We start from the raw sequence: 17,901 nt of genomic DNA on the forward strand, positions 1-17,901 counted from the left end.
GTACATAAAAATAAAAAATATATATAATTTTGATGGTGATGAAAATCGCTAGGGCTGTAGGAAGGTTGATTCTCGTTTGAGAAGTTGGTTTCGGACCTTCAAATTCATAAGCACGAACAAAAACACTAGAAGAGCGGAAGCAAGAACCCGTTATTTATAAGAAAAATGTCTTTGTGTAAGTAGAGTTCTCTAACTACTAAAACTTTGATATTTGTAGAGTTTTATATGTTTGACTCAGAATCTTAGATAATGCTAGTTTAAATATTTACAAACTTTATTTATACGGATTACATATTGATGTATCTAAGTGAGATGTCATTGAGGCAAGAGCTCGTCTGGCATGTACTGAGCGAGCCCAAGCTTCCTATGGTAGCTCGGCTCGAGAGGTCGGCTAAGACTTTCTTAATCATTGCGATAATATGTGCTGGGAGGTCGGTCAGCTGGGGTGAGTTCTCGAATGATTTTCCGACGAATATGTAAATCGAGCCCAAGGTGGGTCTCTATATGACCTGATGGATCCGGATAAATAAGATGACCTCCTGATAAATCCTAACATTAAGATGACCTCTCGGAAGTCGGAACTATTTTGACATTTAACATGAATTCTTCGGGGCTATAGAGATTGGGCCGAGTTTATCTCCTGGATTATCAAATTTGATTTCTTTTATATATACATATATATATATATATATATATATATATATATATATATATATATATATATATATATATATATAACCTAGGCATTAATCGAATATATTTTAAGGATTTTGAAATATTAAAATAAAACTTAATAATATGAACTGCCAACCCATTTATCGAAAAATGACTTATAAGATGTAACATAAAAACTCATGTGAGACGATATAATTAGCTAATTTTGTGAAACAGATATTGTATATGGGTCATCCACGAAGAAATATTAATTTTTATGTCAAATATATTAATTTTTATCGTAAATATGGACATGAGTGATCTGTCTCACGAATAAAAATCCGTGAGACCGTCTTATGAAAAATCTACTCAAGATGTAAAATACATTGTACCGTATGTAAGGATTAAAGGATGATCCGATTTTTAAAATAATTTGTATGACATCGAACAATTTATTTTGATTTTGTATATATTATTTTGTAAAGATTTTACCAAATAAATTTAAATACCATATAAAACAGCTTATGTGTTCTGTAACTCAGCCAATCATCTTCTAGATATGTTATTCTATGTTCCTCCCGTGTCCTATATGAATCTCAAACTTCGTCCATCCATTACCTAATGTCACCTCACTAAGTTATATTATCCGAATTTTTGTTTGTTATAACTAGCTTAGTTCATTTATTGATTATTGAAATAAGTAGCGACCGAACACACACAATCTGTGTGTAATATAATACATGAATATTACGTATTGCACATATTTTGTTTATTAAGTTTTGATCTAGTTATATATTTACGAAATTACACATAACATGACATATAGTAAAACAGTCATTTATGTTTTTTTATGGAGTTAAATTCACTATAGCCAAATTTGTAAGTGATAATCACGGGAAATTTAAAGTCCGATTCCAGCAAATGTCAATAACGAATAAGACCGTTAGAAGGGGGCCAGGAAGGTGTCCTGGCGTAGCCCCTCTGATGCTTAAGTCAGAGACTGAGGATATAAGTGGAGAGAGCTAAGGGTGTTGCTGAAAATAATGTAGTGAATGAATGAATCGTACGCTCAAAGCTAGTATTTATAAGAGAATACATGGGTCTTTCATAAGCCCTCTACCTGGGTTAGAGATGGGCCGGGAGTTTAAGCCTGATTTTGATATACTCATCCATGAAATATCACCATAGGGTAATAGTGAGAGAGAATCTTTTAATCAAAAAAATAGAGTTTCACAAAAGTAAGTTAGGTGTTAAGTTCTTTCCCTTGAGTAACAGCATAGGTAAATAAAACCAAATTTTAATATAAATGCTATTACGACCTTGTTTGGGCCTACCTATGAAAATGAACTTTCAGGAATTATTGTGTTTGGGATATTATAGACTTTAGGGCTGCGGATGAATAGTGCAAGTGGGGATGCTTTAGACTTTAGTACAACAACTGTTTTTTTTACGTGCAATTTTTTGTGAGACAAATCTGTATTTAAGTCACTCGTAAAAAATAAAATTTTTTATATCAAAAATATTATTTATTATTATAAATATATACAGTTTTGATCTGTTATGATAAAATTCAAGGAGAAAAATATAAATCGTTCAGGATAAAGTTTGTTGTGCAAAAGAAATATCAATAACTTCAAGTATGGTCAATTATGGCTGCAGTTATTCAATTATTGGGAACAAATTGTTTCTATATTTTATAATAAACTACAAATTAGATGCTCTAATTAAAATGTATATTACGGAATATTATACAAATTTTGATTAATTATTTGGTAGAAACATGAACGAAAAATATAAATTCCTAGTAAAATTAGAGTGCACCATCTCATGTCGCGATTCTTGACCCAAAATAAAGCTTTAACTTTGGATTTAGTATTGGGATGCAACCAAAGTCCCACATTGGAAGACTTAGAGAAAGATCATGGGTTAATAAAGATGGAGTAATATTTTTATTGGTATGAGTCATTTTGAGTGATTCCAAAAAAAAAACCATGAGTTTTAAAACTCAAAGTGGACAATATCATATCAGTGTGGAGATATCCGGACTCCATTGGTCCTAACAAGTGATATCAGAGCCATGGTCTAGATCGAGCCGTGTGGGTAGAATCCTCGATACCTAAACGAAGGAGATGAGGGCTCCTGGTAAAAATCTTTGATTAAACTCTCGGGTGGTTTATGCTCCCAGTAATCATGTAAGGCGTGCGCTCCAAAGATGAAATGATATCTCCATTGGTATGAGGCTTTTTGGGCGATTCCAAAAACAAAATCATGAGGGTTAAAACCCAAAGTGGACAATATCATAGCAGTGTGGAGATATCCGGATTCCATTGGTCCTAACATTTAGTTTGTGGGTTTGTCTCTTAGATTTTGCACATATTATCCACACATTTGTCTAAAGTTGGTGATCACAATTCGCAGTCACGTCCCTACTGAGCCCTTCAGGCTCAGTTAGAATATTCAACTCCGGTTTGTTTCGATTTTAGATATAAAAAAAAATTGAATTACCCATATTTTTATCGTTTTTACATAATTTCAAATCAAATCAAAAAAAGCAATGTAATTTTTATGATCAAACCAACACAAACTGTGAATTTCGGTTGATATGTTTTGGATGACTAATTTTAAGTTTTAAATTTCACAGTGAGAATAAGTGCATGAAATATTTTAATTTGGACAAAGTAGCAATTGACATTTGACAGAAACTGAGTTAACGTTTTATTTGATTGTGGACTAATACGATTATAAGTAAAAATCATATAATAAAATACTTATGAAAATTACAAAATTTTGCAACTTATAAAAACATAGACTTCTAGTATTATAGTTATGTTTATTTGACAGAAAATCTACAATAAATAAATTCTCAACGTAATTTGATTATTACAAAACTCACCAATAATATGATAGAAATTAAAAATCAAATAAAATATATTTATATTCAAGAAAAATCAAACTAAATCAACAAATTTATTACATGATTTTTTTTTAGTCGGATCGATTTGGTTTGTCTTTTCTATTCAAAATTTGAACCAGACCAAATTTACGATTAAAATCTATCCAAATTGTGATTGTCTGCTAAAAATATAAGCAAAAATTTATGTGAGACAATCTCACAGATCGTATTTTGTGAGACGAATATCTTATTTGGATCATCTATGAAAAAATATTACTTTTTATGCTAAAAATATTACTTTTTATTGTGAACATCGGTAAGATTGACTTGTCTCACGAGACCATCTCACAACATCCCTATATATATATATATATAATTGAAATGGCAAGATTTGACCTATTTCTGTTTTTGTTGTGTAATATATTAAATCTTATCATTTCAATTTCTTTGGATTTTTCAATAATTTTGTGTAACCAACTTAACCTCAATAATACAGACAGTGTCCATTGTTCTGATTACCAAGTACAACAATAACCTAAACTAGAGTCATTCCATCGCCTTAAGAGCCTAACACACACGACCTAGATTACGTCAAAATTGATGGCAAGGATCGTCAAAAGATCCCATCTAACGGATTCATTGAACCATACCCGAGCATGCTTGACCGATCATTCTGAATTGGCACCAACCCGATACAAGCTGGTGGTTCAACCAAGAACAAATCCATGCCTGCCAGAATCACCACAAAGCATCATGTTTAAACAAAAAGGACAATCTTGTCACCTTTCTCCCCCTTCTAGTTCCTCTTGATCCTCAATCTGTGTATCTTCTTTGCTGCTTACTTCTACTCCTCCGTCGGGACTTTCACCACCGCCACTCTGCCGGAAAAGAGGCCCAGTAGCGGGAGAATCAGAGTCGTCTTTTTCCAGATATTCATCATCTTCCTTGTCCATCGACCGAGAAGCTGCATCTCCATCCATCCAGGATGGACAATGGTGCATAGCTCCAAGAGCATCATGTAGCTGCGAACGAGCTGAAGGGCTTGAAGCATGGGAAGACACTTCAGCTGGGTTGTTTCTCAAGCATGAGCACTCAGGAATAGGAAAGGACAAAAAAGATAAGGTTTTTGATCTAGTGGATTCCTCAATGAGCCCATCGATTAAATTTCTCCTCATTTGTCTTCGTACTGATGTTATCCAGGTGTGGTTGGCTTGGTAGAAGTGGTCCCGGATCTCATCTAAAAGCTTCGTGGTTCCTTTCCTACACCATCACAAGAAAAACATAAGACAAGTTGAAAATGTCCGCCTGTCCGGCATCTGGGGTGAATCCAATCATTCGGCAGAGTGGGGCGACTGAGACAACCCAATGGATTTTGGGGTTTGGAACTTCCAATTTGAAAAAATAAAAAAATAAATAACACATAATTTCAAAAAATTTGTCTGGTGTCACGAAATATCACCTGTCAAACCGTAAAGTTTTGGAGGCAGCAAACTGATATAGCCTGTGCCCCATAACCAAGCTAGCAAAATTTGGGTTTCCTTTACCATCACGATCAAATCCTGCAACAAACACATCTGCTTCTAGACAGATATTGTAGTCTATCGCCTCCCATAACAATTTATGTGCATTCGTTCTCAACTCCATAACCGTAATGTCCGGCTCATTATCGCTCTCAGATACCCAACCCCACCAACCTTCAATGTTGTAAGGATATTTCGGTCGAGCCGGTGGTGGTGGAAGCGGACGTGGCCTGGGACCAGAAATTTTCCAGTCAATAGATTTCCGTTCGACTTTCACTGGGGGTGATGAAGACTTGGGAGTTTTGTCCACGAGATTAGCTTCCTGGCCATACATTTTATTTAGTTCCCATGGCACGCTCAAGGAAGTCCTGTCGACAACATTTTCAAACATCGCGTGAAAGGGAATCAGTTTCTTCTGTCCACCAAAGACCTCGCCACCAGAAACATAGATTACTGTATCCCACGAGTATCCATAAGCTCTAAGAAGAATACCAACCTGTAAAAAAAAATTTGTTAATCAAAATCAGTTTCAAAAAATGGTCCACAAAAATTCTGACAAAAATAACTGATTATATGAATGAAGTATACCTCCTCAGGCATAAGTGGACATAGACCATTACGAAACTGCGCAGCTGAATCTACAGTAAGGTTCCCTCTGACAATTCCCCGTTTTAGCATCCAGGCTCGCTTATGTTGGATAAGTTCAGTATGCACATCCTAAATAGAACAGGTAGGCAAAAAAAGATTAAATGTTTGAAAACCTTAGTGAATTGAAAAAAATAATACAGAAGCTAACAATGGCAGGCAAAAGGTTTAACTACAAAGATACCTGAAAGAGCTCAGCACAGCCATGATATGCTAGAGCATCCCTCGTCATCCCCGGATCATAGGCTATAAATGGACGCCCAGAAGCTCGCAACCTGTACAGAATCTTTGTGGCAAGTTCCTGAACCTCCTCTCTGAACCTTAGAGCATGATACGCAACCCTACATCTCAGCCTTTGATATTCTTCTAAATGTGGAGGAAGCACCACCTAAGTCATACAAGATTATATCACAAAGAAATATTGGTCCACGCATGATATGCCGCCGTCACAATTAAAAAGGATAGATGTGCACAACAAAAGATTACATGTTCTAGCGTTTACCTGCAAACACCCACCATCCGGTACAACGAGCTCAACAACTGAGTGCATATTCAACACTGGAAGAACTTTCTGGAGATAAAAATATGGAGATGTTGACTTGGAGAGTTTGAAAGATGGGATCTTTTTCTTTCTTCTTGCGCCTTTAAGTTCCTTTGGTAGTGTTTTGACGACTTTGACGTCCTCTGCTAGAGCCACCACAAACTGATCCTCGTTATAGAGGTAAGCGAAACTCTTAAACTGCGTGCTGCATAACAGTAATGAGCATCGAGTTAACCAAACTTTTGTGCAGCAGAAACATGTAATGAAAATTGGAAAGGAAACCAACCTGATTCCCTTGCTACTAGTAGTGGATTGAATCTCAGGAATAACTAGAGTGGCATTGAGAAGCCGAGCGACAACAACAACATCACAAATCTGCAGAAAAGTAAGATATTGCAAAGAATTCTTCTTTATAAAAAAAAATAATTACAAAAAAAGATGCCAGATAGATGAAGGCAGTGTACAAACGGCCGATTAACACTCACGGAGTTTCTGATTTCGTGAAAACCACCTTGTATCCTCACAAATATGTATCCATTGCTAGTGACAGGAGCTGCAAGATATTGGATCCCGTTAAGTAATAAACATGATGATGGGTACGAAAACGTAAAGATTTCATGATTTCTATTCAATCTACGTCAACTCGTCAAGTAAGATTCGAATGTCAAATGATAAATCAACTGTAACAGAAATAAATCTAACCTACATAGTGTCCTCTTGGATTAGCATAAGGATGTATTGAATCAAGAGGCCTGACTGGACCCCAAAGTCTTCTATAAAATGCAGTCTGCACAATAGAGAAACTGTGATGTTCCATAAAACCACGAAACAAGAAAAAAAAGAATCCTTAGGAAGATACGAAAACCCACAAAACAGAAACATTATACTTCAGAAACACAGAAAGTGTAAATTATTAGCATTGGGGATCTAAACTAAACTTATGAGTGACTCAAAAGCATACTAATTAGCAATATCCCAGCAGATTGGCCCCACTAAACACCACATTAGAAAAATACTATTCACAAAACCCACCCATTTCCCTAAAAAGTTCCTCGAATTTTCCCAATTCAATAAAACAAAATCTTTTCTCTCTACAAGAAAAGCATAATTCAATCACACAGTTCCAGCAAACTCAAGACCTACATATCATTACACAAAGCTAAAGTCCAAGATTTAAACTGTGCAAAACAAATCACTGCAGAAAACGCAGGAAATTACACAAAATAATGGATCTTTATCACATTACATCGCTGGGAAGATCTGCATTCTCGAAGATGGGCCGCCAAGAAAAGATGGTGATCGAAGACTGGTACTCGGAAGCAGCAAACCCGTAAGTGTATCTCGCGAGAAGAAAATGTGCGAAGAGTGAGACAGCAGAAAGGACAAGGCCAATAAGCCCGACCCACTTCAGCTTGGACTTGAAAAACACTCCCTTCTCCCCGCCGCCTTTGGGGGGCGAAACCCACCTCATCTCACTCACTAACTCACTCAGTGACTCAGTGAGAGTGAAATGATGGAGACGCGGTGAGAGTGGAAGTCAAAGAATGGAAAGGAACAGATGATGACGCGTGCGAGTAAGATTATTCTTGGATTGGGGACAGAGAACGGTTCAGACACAGATTTGTTTGTTGTCTATGGGTGGTGTCTATGGGACATATATACATACATATATGTGTGCATATGAGCGGAAAATTAGAAAATCGTCCACATTTCTTGATACTAAACCCATTCTCAGAGGTGGCGCGTCTTAGCACGGCAGGAATCTCGTGCTGCATGAGAGATAAGACACCCTAAAAGGCAACAACTCAGTCACATGTCCGAGTTCCCACACTGTTAACTTTTTTTAATTATGGTCAACTTTTGTGTTCGTTGATGAGATGTTATTCATTTATTTGATATACGGGTCAATCTTACTCATATTCATAATAAAAAGTAATACTTTTAGTATAAAAAGTAATATTTTTTCATGGATAACCCAAATAAGAGATCCGTCTCACAAATACGATCCGTGAGACCATCTCACATAAATTTTTGCATATATATATATATAGCTTGTGGGTATAAAATTAGACTCGACTTTCTAGTTTAACTTTCAAATAAAGTTTTGAAGTGTGGTTTTTAAAAATATCGAACCTCCAAATATATAAATCCCAAAATTGATTTGCCAAGTATAAATTCGAACATTCGAGCCGTTACGTACATATTTATTGCCATTTATTGAGGCCAAAAACTTCGTAGACTAAATTTAATACTACAAATATTAACCGTAAAAAAAAACTTTTTTAGCTTAAAAATTAAAGCAAAATATTATGGATGAATGACTTGGAAAACCGTTATTTTGAAAATTTAACAATAAAAAATATTATTCTATCTTAAAGATTTAGTTTAGTGGGAATTATTTTGTGTTTTATTTATAATATGTTCTTTTAAATGACAACGACTCTTGACATTTGAATGCGATACGTCTATATAAATAAAATTCCAAAGTAAAACATATTACTACAATGTATATTTTATGTAACCTATAGTTATGTCATATCAATTTTTCCAATTAAAAATTATGTTTTAACTTTTATTATTTTATGATTTATTTTCTTATGAAAAAAACAATAATAATATGGGAAGTTAGAGCTATTTTAAAGAGGGAAAATTAATTATTATTTTTTAAGATAAGATTAGTTATAATTAATTAAATTAATTAATATTTGTTGAGACATAAATGGTGTTGCAACTAGCTAAAGATAAAGTTCGCATGGTGAGATATGAATCCGAAAGTCTATTTATGTTGTCTTTTTGGGCAATAAATCTTCCAAGCAATTTCATAAAGGTGGTGGACTTAGAAAATGACTTGATTGCTCTGATTTGAAGTTTCGTTGTCGACTCAGTGAACCAAATATTCAAACATTTCCATATTTTTCTTTAATAGGTTTCTATGAGACGGTCTCAAGAATCTCTATCTGTGAGACGTATCAATCCTATCTATATTCGCAATAAAAAAAGTAATAATTTTAACATAAAAAATAATTTTTTTCTTATTGATGACGTAAATAAAAGATTTGTCTCACAAAATACGAACCGTAAGACTGTCTCACATAAGTTTTTGTTTTTTCTTTTATATGAAACCTTATAAAATATATTATCAAATTAGGTTGCTATAAAAAAAACACATTATTTTTTAAAAATATATATTTAATTAGTTTGTATGGATTGATTAAATGTTATCCTTTCCTTATAACTATAATCATAATTTGCGAGACTATCAAAATCTCAAGCTAATTGTTGTCAATTTGTCATACATTGTATTACGTGTTTTTGTCAAAAATAAAAAATATTTATTTTGGATTTATTAATTTAAAACAAAATAATGATTATTTTACGAGAAATGGAAATGAGAAACTTTTTTTTGGACAATTTTAACTACCGATCGTTACCTATGTCGCTACATATGCACATATTGAAACGAGACTACGAGTGATTTATAGACTATTATTCAAATATTTTAAATTATACGATAATCTAAATAACGTGAAATCACATTTTTATATAGCTGGAGTTGATCCCTAACAATTTCTATTTTTATATTTGCATTAACTTACAACTTTTGATGGTCGAAACATTGTTGGAACGAAATGTATCGAGACAATTTTGTTTCATATTTTGAATGATGTATGTCTTAGTTTTATTTCCAAGTTAATTATAAATGAAAATACATAATCCACAATTTAGATTATAAATTAGAACTATGTTATAATAATATTATAATTTATAACTGTGTCTAAACTTCATATAATTTTATTTTGTTAGTATATATTGTCATAAAAATGTAGCGAAATGGATATTTTTTTCATTAAATGTGGATTTATTTTTAGTCACCACCTTGTTGGTCATGAAATCTAAGTCTCTCGATATTTCACGTGTCATTTTTTTTATCATTATACTTTCAAATATATTAAAAAATTTAATGTATATGTATATATAAAATAAAAAATAAAAGAAGTGAAATGGGCACGAAAGGGTAGGAGAATTTCTTTATTCATTTTATGAAAAATAATTAAATAAAACCAAATTAAAATAACCATCTATCAATAATTTGCGTATCGAAATGACTATACCATATATTTTTGAAATAAAAGGGTGTTTATCAATTTGGTTTTATCCATTAAATCATATGTTTTTTTTGGAAATAAAGTTGTGGAACATTGATTGGATATATTATACATATATACTGAGAAATGATTGAAATTAGTAATATACAATATAAGATGTTTGCATATATTAAATTTTTATATAGTTTTTAATCTAATAACAAAAAACATATATACATGATGTCAGGTTACAATAATTGTTTCTGTTTGACAGAATAATCGATGATACTTGAGCTGTTGTATGATTTAAAATATTAAAATTGCACTGTTACAAAACGACAAACGCTCGATATTAAAATTGATACTAGAACTAATGACATGAGTTCGATTTTTGTTGATTGCAAATAGTGCAATCATTGAGAGATTGATTGTTATGTGCGATAATTATCTCTATTTGATAGAGAAATCAAAACATAGTGTTCGAGTTATAGTATGATTTGAAATATCGGAATTGTACAATTATGTCCAAATATAGATATTGTTTTCTGTAAAACGACAACACTTGGTCACACAAAAATATTGATATTTTGAAACTAAAAAAAAAACCAGTTAAAAAAAAAACCAGTTATAAAAATCCGAATTTGAATGTTTATTTAAATTGACAAAAAATTAGAGTTTTTTTTTTTTTTTTTTTTTTTTTAAATTTTGGCCACGTGAAAAATTTGACTCGCGAACAAACCACAACGCAGTACAAAGGCGGATATGCCCAAGTCCACTCCCTAAACCCAACAAATCGGCAAAATTGGCTTCTACTGCCAATTTCCCAGTGACCACCAGACAAATCTCGCCCTGAAATCCCGTTTGCCTTTTCGATCGATGTTGTTTCGCTCCCCAAAGAAAGATTTTTACGCGCTGTACCACATCAAACTACTCCATGATTTATATAATATGATTTGTTGTTCGTCAGCTGAACAAGTCAATTGCAGCTGAAAAAAATTGATGGGATTTCTTCTGCCATGGGTAATTTCTTCTATTTGGTTGTGTTCAGGTTTTTTTCCTTCCTCGAGTTGAAAATGCATCCGATATTTGGGTGTATTACTGGGACCGATTCGTTCTTGCTTGTTTTTTGCAATCCCTGTTTTCGTTGCTGTTTGTATCTAACTGTACTGTCGTTTTTTATGAAGGTTGTGGGAAACCCACTTGATCATTGCGTCGATGTTGCCTTCAAATTTTGATTTTTCTGATGTTTACGTTTTGTCAAAACGTAAAACCTGAGAGTTAAATTACATTTCCATCGTGTTTCTTTTCAGTTGTTTTTATTGTAGTATCATGTTGATCTTTATTATCTCGGATTCATCAGGCTTATTCCTTCTATTTTTGAAAATTTAATTTTTTAATGTATTGAGATATTATGTATTTCATGGTATGGTATTATTTAGCTGCCCAAATTCCCAATATGTATAGATTGATTGTCATCTTTTGCTGGAATTCCGATTTATTGATTATGTTTCCTAAAAAAAAACGAGATGCCATGACGAGCAAGATTTGTAGGCTATCCACGATAAGAAGTCGTTGACCTTATTTCTTAGGATTATGCTTTGTATTGGAAAGTAAATGTTTGTTTATATTTGAATTGATACAATCTTTATGTGTTGAGTGAACAAATTAGTGAATACTTCTGATGGAATGTTTTGGGAACATACATTTGTTTTAATTCGTGCTTATTATTGTTGGCAATGCATTTATTTTATATTTGTCATGGTTTATATAATTGTGCAACTTTCATTATTTAGAGGCGGACATAAAGTTCTGCCATTCACAAGTGCTAATTGCAAGTAGCTGATATATATCGATTTATGAAATAAAATCAAAGTATTTATGATCCAATTTCTCAATTCTTCTTTTTTTAAAAACAAAGCAAGAATGGGATCGGGCGGTGCAGAATGCAGGGAGATGAGATATGTTTGTTAGTTTCTTTTTTACATTTAAAATGATGATTCATGAATTAGTGATGGGTGATGTTGTTGAACTACTTGCTCCGTGGATTTAACTATTGCAAATTTGCTTGTGCATGGAATCAAAAACCATTTCTTCGTTGGCGAGTTATTCTCGTTGAATTTAGGTGACATTTTGCAGGGTGATCAAACTTTATTGTGGCAAAACATGCAAAATCAAGTTCTGGAAAAATATTCTGTTGTTGCAATAGGAATATGTGTGCTATCTTCTGCTACTCTCAAATTGAGTTCTTATTTTTCTTGTAACTGTTCAGTCTTTAATCGAGTTGCACTTTTTTAATGCATAATTACAGTAACCATGATACTTTTCCTGCAAAATGCTCCCGATTTGTGATACGAGTGAAGGACCATAAAATGGTTCATAAAACGGATTTGGTTATTATTGGCATCTCTGTTGGCTTGACTGTGGGAATACTCATAGCATCTCTTGTATTCTTTGGCATTTGTTGGTGCAAGAGACGTGCTCATCTTCGGCGCTGCTCAAATGAGCGATCAGTTGCTATCCTTCCTATACGAACCAATGGCTTTGGTACAAGCATTGATTCAAGCGCTTCTATTTCAAATTCTGTTACTGTCCCGGGGTCAGAGTTCCTTTCCCAAAAACCTCAACATTCCTGGTGGAATAATCATACCAAAGATCGGTTTGCTTCAGCATCTGGTATCCCAAGATACCATTACAAGTATGTTGTCCAGTTGAATTAGTTTTTGTACTCATTCACATTTCCTTTGAATAAAAACGTTTGTGGAGGTTCTTTTTCTTGACTGACGAATAATTGCAATTGTTAAAATTGGTGAATTTTGGATGATCAAGTGTTTCCTTGCTAATCCCACTACATATTAGAATACACATGGACACGTGTAATTTTGATATACTATTTAATTTGGATATATTCGAAGTGGTGGGGCGTCGCAGATAGCTCAGGGGAGATATTATCTTAATAACATTCTCACATGGTGTATGGAAAAACATAATTTGGTTCTGGAAAGGCTTGTTATATCGATAAGTTGTTTTAATATACATTTCCTTAAATTATGAAGTCGGCAACCAAATTTTTTTATTTTTTGTCTTCATCCATGAATTATATGTTGGGAAGGGTGAAAAGGGAGGAGTTTGATGCAAGAGAGGGAGGGAGGGATTTGCGCACTCATAGTAGGTTGTTTTTACCAAGCTTAATTATATCCTGATTTTTGGGACTTACTGTATATGACCATATGTAGCGTACAATGGAACCGTGATTTATGTCCCTTTTCATGTTCAGAGACATTCAGAAGGGAACACAAAATTTCACAACTGTTCTTGGCCAGGGTTCATTTGGCCCCGTGTATAAAGCCATAATGCCTGCAGGTGAAGTGGTAGCTGTAAAAGTTCTCGCTTCAAATTCCAAACAAGGGGATAAAGAATTTCACACAGAGGTAAAGGCGTGGTCCTTAACTGTTCAATTGGAGATCGAACTATATAGTGAAGTTCACATCACCCCTCCGATCAACTACCCTCACTTTTTACCATATGCATTAATATTTTCAATTTCATCACTTGATATTATCCAACAAAAAATTTCAATGACCCTAAAATAAAGAGATCTTTCACTTCCCAATGGAATTAGTACATTTTAGAACAAATTGTAACGTTAAAATTTAATGAATTTACCGTGTTGGCTTTTTTTATTCCTTGCTTAAAGCTTTCACCAGGTGATGATCTCAGATAAGCTGCATCTCATTCACTTTCTGTTTATGTTCACTTCAGTTCTTGATCATATGGTATCTACCATTCTTTTCTCAGGTCTCTTTGCTAGCTAGGCTGCATCACAGAAATTTGGTAAATTTGGTTGGATATTGTGTGGACAAAGGTGAACGCATGCTAGTTTATGAGTACATGAGCAACGGAAGCTTGGAAAACCTAATATATAGTAAGTTAGTAATGTATATGATCTGTTCTGCTGAATACTAACACTCATAAATCCATAATCACTATCATCTTGTAGCATTGCCTTCGCCACTCTCACTCCGTGTTTATAATAACCTAGTGGAAGAATAAAACTAGTTTCTGGCTTATTATACACGAATATGCCAAAGAGTTAGTGAAGAAGATTCTGCTAAAACTTGAAACATACGACAGTTTCCACTTTCCATCCAATCGCTGTAAAGAGTCTTATTGAATGTGATATGGTATTGTCTGGGGCTATATGAATAATATAAAGATTTATGTTCATGTCTAGATAAATGGACGTGGGTCGTGTATTATCTTCTTTTCTATATTTTAGATACTCAAATGGTTTTTGATTCTTCACACTTTATTTTGGTTATAAGAGAGAGAAAAGGAGGTGGTAATCACAAAGTTTAAAATTATTGTAAGCAGGTCTATTCATGGCCTCATTATATGTTGGGTCTGTTCTATCACTGCCAAATTTTCACTATTTAAGTTAAATCCTTTGTACAAGTAATCTTATATTATGCAACGAGTTGAGAAACATGTTTCTGATCTAGGTCATTCACACGCATATATAATCTACAATTGATTCTAAGCTTGTCCTTCGGACACTACTGTCCATGTACTCGTTCCATATGCACGTAAACTAAGAACTTTTTAAATAGATTGCACCAAACTGCATATGTTCATCGAGATATCGAGAAAATTTTCTGTCTCCTCATCTCTGGTTTCTTTCCTTGCCTTACTCTGGATGGTGGCAATTTATTTATTTTATCCTCACAATTTAGGTGAAGACAAACTGTTAAGTTGGGATGATCGACTACAAGTAGCACAAGACATTTCACATGGGATTGAATACCTTCATGATGGGGTATGCTGAATGGTATCATACTTACTTGCCTTTTTTTTACAGTTTAGAGAATTTTCCATTAAAACGGTTTCGGATTTCTTGTTGTGTAACAGGCTGTGCCTCCTGTGATACATCGGGATTTGAAATCAGCTAACATACTGCTGGATTCCTCCATGAGAGCTAAGGTGAATCACAAGTTGCTAAAGATAGCTTTTTATACAACAAGCTATTTATATTCCGTATCTTGGCTTCCTTCATTAATAGGTTGCTGATTTTGGACTTTCAAAAGAAGAAACATACGATGGCCATAATACAGGCCTTAAAGGTACATATGGGTATATTGATCCCATGTATATATCCACGAACAAGTTCACATCAAAAAGTGACGTATATAGCTTTGGTGTTATCCTTTTCGAGCTCATCACTGCCATCCATCCACACCAGAACTTGATGGAATACGTCAATCTTGTAAGACATATTTCATCCGTTCTCTCAATATCATGGTACGGATGGACTTTCTTTATTCTCGATACTTCAACTTTTTTATTCTAACTTTGCATCTCCAATTCCTTTCAAAGGCTTCGATGAGCTCAGATGGCGTAGACGACATAATCGACGCCAAAATTGCAGACTCGTGTAACACAGAAGAGGTAAGGAATCTTGCGAAAATCGCTCACAGGTGTCTGCATAAAACGCCTAGAAGACGCCCCTCAATCTCAGAAGTGTCACAGGCTATTCTAAAAGTAAAGCAAAGGCGCCTTGTTAAAGAAGATACGATGTCATTTGCCGGAGAAGATATATCGAGAACTGTGAGTAGGATAGAGTGTCAGCAACTGGAATTCAAAAAAATGGCCAGCATCAATGAAAGTCAAACAGACTGAGAATGGTTTGGTTTGTGTTCGTAATATTTCATGTTTTTTTCGAGAAACAATATATTTAGTCACGACGAACGTAAAGTAGGATCACAACTGTCGATAATCACCATACAAGGTCTTGATTTACGGCTTCAGTTTTGAAGTGTAGGGCTCTCTTTTCCTGTGAACTGTTGTATAGAAACATCTGCAACGATGGGAATGTTGTTCAAAAGTGTGGGGGCAATGGCACATTTTAGTCTCTAGAAGAGCTATTCTTTAATTATCAGTTTCATCGGGATACCATCACTATTTCTTGAAGGGAAACAGAGGGAAAGTTGATTCAACTTCGAGCAAATTTGAAAAATATTACCTAAAACAGTTTTCACATTAAAAGTTGCCAAAATTGAAAAAGTAGCCATCTGTGGTCGTTGAATGCAACAGGTTCATAACTAAAATCCGAAACAGCGATGATAAATATTTTTTACATCAATGATATATGGATATTTCAATTAAACGTTGCTAGACAATGATGAAAATATAAGATTATATTTCACTTGCTTGCCAAAATTTTTTACGCATCCCAGCAAGTCACAGGGTACAATCTCTGTATATACAAGCTGATAAACAAAAAATGTAAAAGAATCAATAATATCTGCAGAATAACATACACAAGCTGTGTATGATCAATGGAACCTTTCTAATTGGCCATAAGACATTCATGTGGATTGGCATAGAAGTAGTAGTCTTCTTCTTTTGGTTTCTCTGAAGTGACGATGCGCTTCTTTGGCCGTCCCACTCGGTTTTCATGGGATAGTTTCACGGAAGATGAGAACTCGTCCCAGCTCAATAGTCCATTGTTGTAATGATCGACCAAATCAACCAAAACTCGTCGGTTCAGTAGAATAGTCTTCTTAAAACCAAGAAACCTGAAAGGATTGCAAAGATCTTGAACAAACATATCTACGTAAAGATGATACAAAGTAGGATCGAATGTTTACCACTAATCCTATAATCCATCATTGATTGTAATAGTATGGTTCAAATGTCTTAAATCTTACCACAATCAAAGCACAAAATTGTAAAATCAGCTAAAACATAGAAGACATGCAGAATTCATGGCATATAGCCCACAAGAATATAAATGTACCTGCGATGTCCTTCAACAACTTTAGCCATATTTCCGTCATACGTCGGAATGAATATGTCACTCTCCAACGAGATTAGATAAATGGTTCTGGAAAAACATAAAGTCCGGCGGTTCCAGCAATGTCTCCTTTTTGACCTATTGGCACAAAACTTGATTATTGGTCAGAAAATAATGTTCTAAAGTCTAAATACATGAAATCAGGCGTTTCGAGATCCAGCATTAATTATTCACTACTAGCCATGTTAGGAAATGCCTTGACCATACTTCTTAATCTACTTTCTCCACCATAAATTTCTCCAGCAACAATATATATTTGAATGTTACGATCAATACAGTTAGTATCAGAGCAGTTTCTTCTGGTGTCAAAGGGCATAGACCTTCCTTCCTTTTAAGTTCGGAATCTATGGATTTCTCCTTCCACAAGTGGTTATTATATCTTGTCGTTATCCATTTTCGCGGTCAGCAAAAGAATATGATTCAGTATTTTTGCAAGAGAGACAGACACTTTTTTTACCTCATTACATGACAGATTAGATCAACTATAGACGAACATGACCCGTTTTGACATATCTAACTATAAGTCATCAATATGCATGCATAGCAGTTTCATTAGACTCGAAAGTAATACGAATAATTTGAAAATCGATTGGTGCAACTGAGAAAAAACTTTCAAAGAAATATCTGTTACTATTTTGTAGATTGATTAACTTGCAGTTTTAAGCAGATGCCAAAATGGTTGAATAAAAGATTAATAAGCCATCTATGTCGCG

The 17,901-nt window shown here is 34.1% G+C and overlaps 2 protein-coding genes across 2 annotated transcripts; one reads left to right on the forward strand and one right to left on the reverse strand.

Moving 5' to 3' along the window:
- Nucleotides 1-3,972: 3,972 nt before the first annotated feature.
- Nucleotides 3,973-7,944, reverse strand: LOC140806220 (O-fucosyltransferase 27-like). The gene is made up of 9 exons (XM_073162748.1): nucleotides 7,500-7,944; nucleotides 6,956-7,040; nucleotides 6,739-6,806; nucleotides 6,540-6,628; nucleotides 6,215-6,458; nucleotides 5,897-6,100; nucleotides 5,656-5,784; nucleotides 5,007-5,563; nucleotides 3,973-4,807 (listed from the first exon to the last, which is right to left on the reverse strand). Exons 1-9 carry the CDS (start codon nucleotides 7,722-7,724, stop codon nucleotides 4,327-4,329), a joined length of 2,082 nt encoding a protein of 693 aa, XP_073018849.1. The 5' UTR covers nucleotides 7,725-7,944; the 3' UTR covers nucleotides 3,973-4,326.
- A 3,113-nt stretch (nucleotides 7,945-11,057) lies between these two features.
- Nucleotides 11,058-16,264, forward strand: LOC140806223 (calcium/calmodulin-regulated receptor-like kinase 2). The gene is made up of 8 exons (XM_073162749.1): nucleotides 11,058-11,358; nucleotides 12,647-13,033; nucleotides 13,613-13,766; nucleotides 14,134-14,260; nucleotides 15,069-15,151; nucleotides 15,244-15,315; nucleotides 15,395-15,598; nucleotides 15,709-16,264. The coding sequence occupies exons 2-8, from the start codon at nucleotides 12,708-12,710 to the stop codon at nucleotides 16,009-16,011; spliced, it is 1,269 nt and encodes a 422-aa protein (XP_073018850.1). The 5' UTR covers nucleotides 11,058-11,358; nucleotides 12,647-12,707; the 3' UTR covers nucleotides 16,012-16,264.
- Nucleotides 16,265-17,901: the final 1,637 nt, after the last annotated feature.

The sequence above is a fragment of the Primulina eburnea genome, chromosome 11 (assembly GCF_022965805.1).
Source record: "Primulina eburnea isolate SZY01 chromosome 11, ASM2296580v1, whole genome shotgun sequence".
Taxonomy (NCBI): domain Eukaryota; kingdom Viridiplantae; phylum Streptophyta; class Magnoliopsida; order Lamiales; family Gesneriaceae; genus Primulina; species Primulina eburnea.